The 5,000-nt window shown below is 41.5% G+C and overlaps 1 protein-coding gene across 1 annotated transcript in view; it reads right to left on the reverse strand.

The window, feature by feature from the left end:
- gpc5a (glypican 5a) overlaps window positions 1–5,000 on the reverse strand; it is an 89,624-nt gene that overhangs the window by 42,662 nt on the left and 41,962 nt on the right. Inside the window, 1 exon segment of the mRNA XM_030779009.1 lies at window positions 4,529–4,654. Coding sequence (XP_030634869.1) covers window positions 4,529–4,654 — 126 coding nt within the window.

A 5,000-nucleotide genomic window follows, 5' to 3' on the forward strand; every position in this document is an offset into this window, starting at 1 on the left:
CCAATGGCTGGGCTTCTCATCATTGGATTTCCTGTAGAGCGGCAAAGATGCTGAAAAGGGCAGCTCTTCATGCAAGAGACAAAGAGAGATGAGATATGGTAGAGAGCGAGTGAGTGAGGGAGAGAGAGAGAGAGAGAGAGAGAGGGGTGGGGGGGGGGGGGGGGGGGGGGGGGGTGGTACAGAGAGACTGACATACAAAGAAATATCAGAGGGACTCCACAAAGATGAGTACATCAGTAAGATTTCATTACAGATCTCACTGGTCTCCCCTATACAATGATTCGCTCAGAAATCCCCAACACAGATCCCAGTCGTAAGAAACCTGCTGTGATCCTGATACCTTTTCAAAGCTCACAAACACTATACAGAGTACTTATACAGTGTATACCTGTGTGTGTGTGTGTGTGTGTGTGTGTGTGCGTGCGCGCGCACGTGTGTGTGTGTGTGTGTTGCCATTGGAAATTCAATTTCAAACACCTGAAAGATGAAGGGAGGCTCCCAGCAGACTAAAGGCAAGTGATTGGCACATCAGGTTGGCTACGGAAGGCCTGGGAAAGGATAGAAACTTTTCTTTTTTGAATTTGACCAAGCTGAACCAGACTGTTAACCACAGCCTCCTCCTCCTCCTCATCCCTGGGCATGAAATTAGATTTATCATAAAGAGTGAAGCCAATATAGTCTGTCGAATTGGATTTTATGTTAAACAGAGGGAAAAGACAGTTAGATTGGATTTTACGGGGATTTTTTTGTTTTGTTTTGTTTTGTTTTGTTTTGTTTTGTTTGCGTGCGTGCGTGCGTGCGTGCGTGCGTGTGTGTGTGTGTGTGTGTGAGTGAGTGAGTGAGTGTGCCTGTGTACCAGTGTGTGTTTATATTTTTGCTATAACAAACTTATTGAAAATGAAAATAAACTCAGTCAATGTCGCTCCTGTCCTGGAAGTTGCACTTCAGTGTTTCTATATTCCACCTGCTCTCTGAAGGTCAGTTGCCTTATTAGCCAGACATGGAAGCAAAAGCTGTTCAACAACATCTTAATGACCTTGTTTACAAATAAAAATTAAATAAAAGAAGCAAATATTTGAAAAAAAACTAACAGATTGCTGATATATGTAAGGAGGAAAACATCTCAGCACAGTGAGAGATAATCATGAATAAAACATTGAGAATGGCTGGCGGCTCACTTGTTGAGTGTATCCATTTGTGCTTGTGTGTGTGTGTGTGTGTGTGTGTGTGTGTGTGTGTGTGTGTGTGTGTGTGTGTGTGCGCGCGCGCGCGCGGATGTAAAAACACCCTGTTTAGAACAAACACAAAGAATACATACCAATTCAAAGCAAGTGAGAGGCATGTCTGAATCCAGCTTTAAAGTGAGCACCGTTTAAAAACGGCTAGCACATTCAGCTGTGGGGACTCGTCACCATGGATACAGGCTGGTATGCTTCTGGAAGTGCTTCAGTTGTTGGCTTCCATTTGCATTTGCTTATGACAGACAAAGTAGAGACGCTAACAGCAGATTTGGGTTACCAGCATGATTGGTAGAGACAGTTGAAGGACAGACAAATGATTTCTCTTTTCTTTCCTTCCTTCCTTCCCTCTTTCATATCAGGCAACACCTCTTAGGGGGCCACAAGTTTCAGGCACTTTGTGGGTGAACATACTGGCGCTATACCAATTTCCCAACTGGAAAGAGGTTGTCTCCTGGTGAGGAATATAAAGTGTGGGAATCCTTTATTTCTTTCCATTAAAACGAAATGAAGTTTTGAGCAGCTAGCTTGAAAACCACACCATTCACAAGTTCCTTTCATACATAATCATTCCTCTTTGTAAAACGCAATAAGCGTGGCTTCCTCACAGCACGTCTCCTGAAGACTGATTTGAGTAATTAGTGAAATTACTCAGCATTTACTGGGGGGAAGGCATTAGACATTTTCATGAAGAAAGTAATCATGAAATGTAGGTACAGTACTGAAAATAAAATATAGTACAGTATAGTACAGTATAGTGCAGTATAGTACAGTACAGAGCAGTACAGTACAGTACAGTGTAGTATAGTATAGTACAGTTTAGTATATTATAGTATCGTATAGTATCGTATCATATAGTATAGTATAGTATAGTATAGTATAGTATAGTATAGTGTACTGTAGTATAGTTTAGTATAACTCTAATTCTGATCTAGTATTTAATTTGATTTTAAATACTCCGGGGGAAAATGTATTTTATGTGGGAGTGTTTGGGTTTTTTTTTTTTTTTTGTTTTTTTTTTTGCTATTTTTGTTAGTTTGTTTGTTTTTAAACTGTTTGATAGCAAATAGAAAACATGTAAAGTAAAAGGTTTTTTGGTTTCATTAACCTCCAGTGAAGGATTACGTACTCTTTGTATTTGATCATATGTAAGAGAATTGTTCAAACAGCTTGTCACAAGATAAAAAAGAACGATTTCCTGTGACCCATGACTGAGTTATTACACAGAGTCATGTCAAAGCTAAAGGTGGGAACAAACGTGGGGATTTGACTTCCGTTTATGTAACGACCCCCATTTCCTTCTCATCTTCCATGTCTCACTCATCTTCCATGTCTCTCTCCCCCCCTTTCTCTCTCTCTCTCTCTCTCTCTCTCTCTCTCTCACTCTCTCTCTCTCTCTCGCTCTCTCTCTCTCTCTCTCTCTCTCTCTCTCTCTCTCTCGCTCTCTCTCTTGCTCTCTCTCTCTCTCTCTCGCTCTCTCTCTCTCTCTCTCTCTCTCTCTCTCGCTCTCTCTCTTGCTCTCTCTCTCTCTCTCTCCCTCTCTCTCTCTCTCTCTCTCTCTCTCACACACAAAGACAGCGACTCTCCGTGAAATCAAGATTAGAGTGTGGACAAAAAACAAATACAAAATCTCTTTTTTTAAAAAAAAAAAAAAACTCCCTGAAGACCACAGCTTTCATCAAAGTGAAAATCCTCTGAGTCTGAGCACACAAGAACAAACGTTCCTCTCTCAACCAACCAATGAAAGCCCCTCAGACGAGATACTCCTTCATCCTAACGACTATGTAGACAATCTGGCCATTCCCAGGGCCATGGACAGAGGCCATTCTGAGAAAGACCAAGGCTCAAAAACGCTCGCTGACAATCCAAACAGCCTTGGCAAACTGGCCCTTTAGCCCACTGTTTCATTTCATGCCTTGCCCTATCCCTCTTTCTCGGCAGACTGTGGTCTCAGGGGGAAAAGGAGTGGGGTTATTTATTACTGTTGTGAGTGGCTGTGGTGGTCTAGGCACTAAAACATGGCCTGGAGTTAATAGGGAAGGCGAGAGGGCCATACATAAACAGCTCTCTGTGACAAAGTCCAGTTTAGACTGGAGGGCTCTTTGGAGTGAGATAGAATTTGCCATTATAATATGAGCACTGATCTAAAAATGAGAGTTTAACAGGCAAGAATAACTATAGGAGACTAGTTAGCATATTATATTACCCTGTGCTATCAGTTTTACACTTAGTCTTTGTATATGATCAGTAAAAAGGGGAGATCATTAAAAATACTGAGATTAAACTTGTTATTTGAATCTGTAACACTGTGCTAGCTTGAAAGGCTTAACACGGGTGAATTTAAGTCAGTGCGCTTTTGCATCCACTAGGGGGCAAAAAGCATGACTGCAGCTTGGTGCAGTAATTACTGTCAGGGTTGCGTTTGACGAATTCAACACGGCAGCTGCGAAACAGCCTCACCTCCTCTTGTCAGCTTTTACAGCTGGACGATAACCTTCCCCTCCTTCCCCCTCATCTTTCTGAAATATGGGCCCACCTGCCGCTGGGCAGCGCTGACAGGGGATGACAGTTTGGAGGAAATACCACCGTGGTTGGATTTATGGGGGTGTCGTAGGCTCTGACAGGCCAGGTGAGATAGGAGAGACTTGGAGACGGATGGGTTAGATGAAGAGGGAGTGGGGGAGTAAGGGGGGAGAGAGAGAGAGAGAGAGAGAGAGAAGGGAAAGAAGAGAAAGAGAGAGGAAAGAAGAGAAAGAAAGAGGAAAGAGAGAAGGTGAGAGTGAAAGAAAGATTTAAGAAAAAGAAAGAAAGAAAGAAAGAAAGAAAGAAAGAAAGAAAGAAAGAAAGAAAGAAAGAAAGAAAGAAAGAAAGAAAGAAAGAAAGAAAGACTGCGAACCAGAAGGACAGGCTTGAGTACAACTGGTCAGTTTGTTGCTGTCTGAGCAATAAGAATGGAATATAAATCACAGGTCTGGGATCAGAACGGTGAACGAGAAGAGACAAGCCACAGGAGCACGTAATGACTCAAAAAAATAAATACATAAATTTAAAAAAAAATAATAATAATAAAATAAAAAAAAATAAATAAATAAATAAAAGTTCACGATAGCACATTATAAAAGGCACACGTGGTCTATTAACATTCTTAAGTCCGCTCTTCAGAGTCAAAAACATGTTATTGTTATAGCCGTTACAGCTAAACGTAGAAGTAATTATTCATGCCTCGGAAGCGTCACCGGTCATTATTGACGGCGAGCTGGCTGTCTGGACTGGAAACGTCAGGCACCCACCTCTTAACGACGTCGGCTCCATTCCAGCACGCCAATCCATCTCCAGATGCCAGCTCACTGACACACAGCTGGTCGGCCAAGCCGCCGTAGAAAGCCCGATACAACCGTAAGCTGTCGATGAACTCCCTTTGGAAGGAAGGCACAGCCAGTGAGTGAAATTCATTATCTAACTCACTCTGTGTATGGACTTTTGTCGGTTCAACAACTGGCATGTGAATGTATTCTTTTTTTTTACGAAGGAAAAAAAAAAGTTATTTTCGTTTTCGTTCATTTTTAGATACATTTTCTCAAAATTGTTCATCTCTTTTTAGAGGGCAGTTCTTCATTTTGCCCACAAGAGGGACGGCTGCTCCTATTCAATCTGTACATCATTCACTGGCTTTACACAAATGATACAAAAAAACAAAAAAAACAAAACATGATTAAGTCAAACAAATGCAAAGCCAAACCTAAAGTAAAATATCTAATATTG

The sequence above is a fragment of the Chanos chanos genome, chromosome 7 (genome assembly GCF_902362185.1).
Source record: "Chanos chanos chromosome 7, fChaCha1.1, whole genome shotgun sequence".
Taxonomy (NCBI): Eukaryota; Metazoa; Chordata; class Actinopteri; order Gonorynchiformes; family Chanidae; genus Chanos; species Chanos chanos.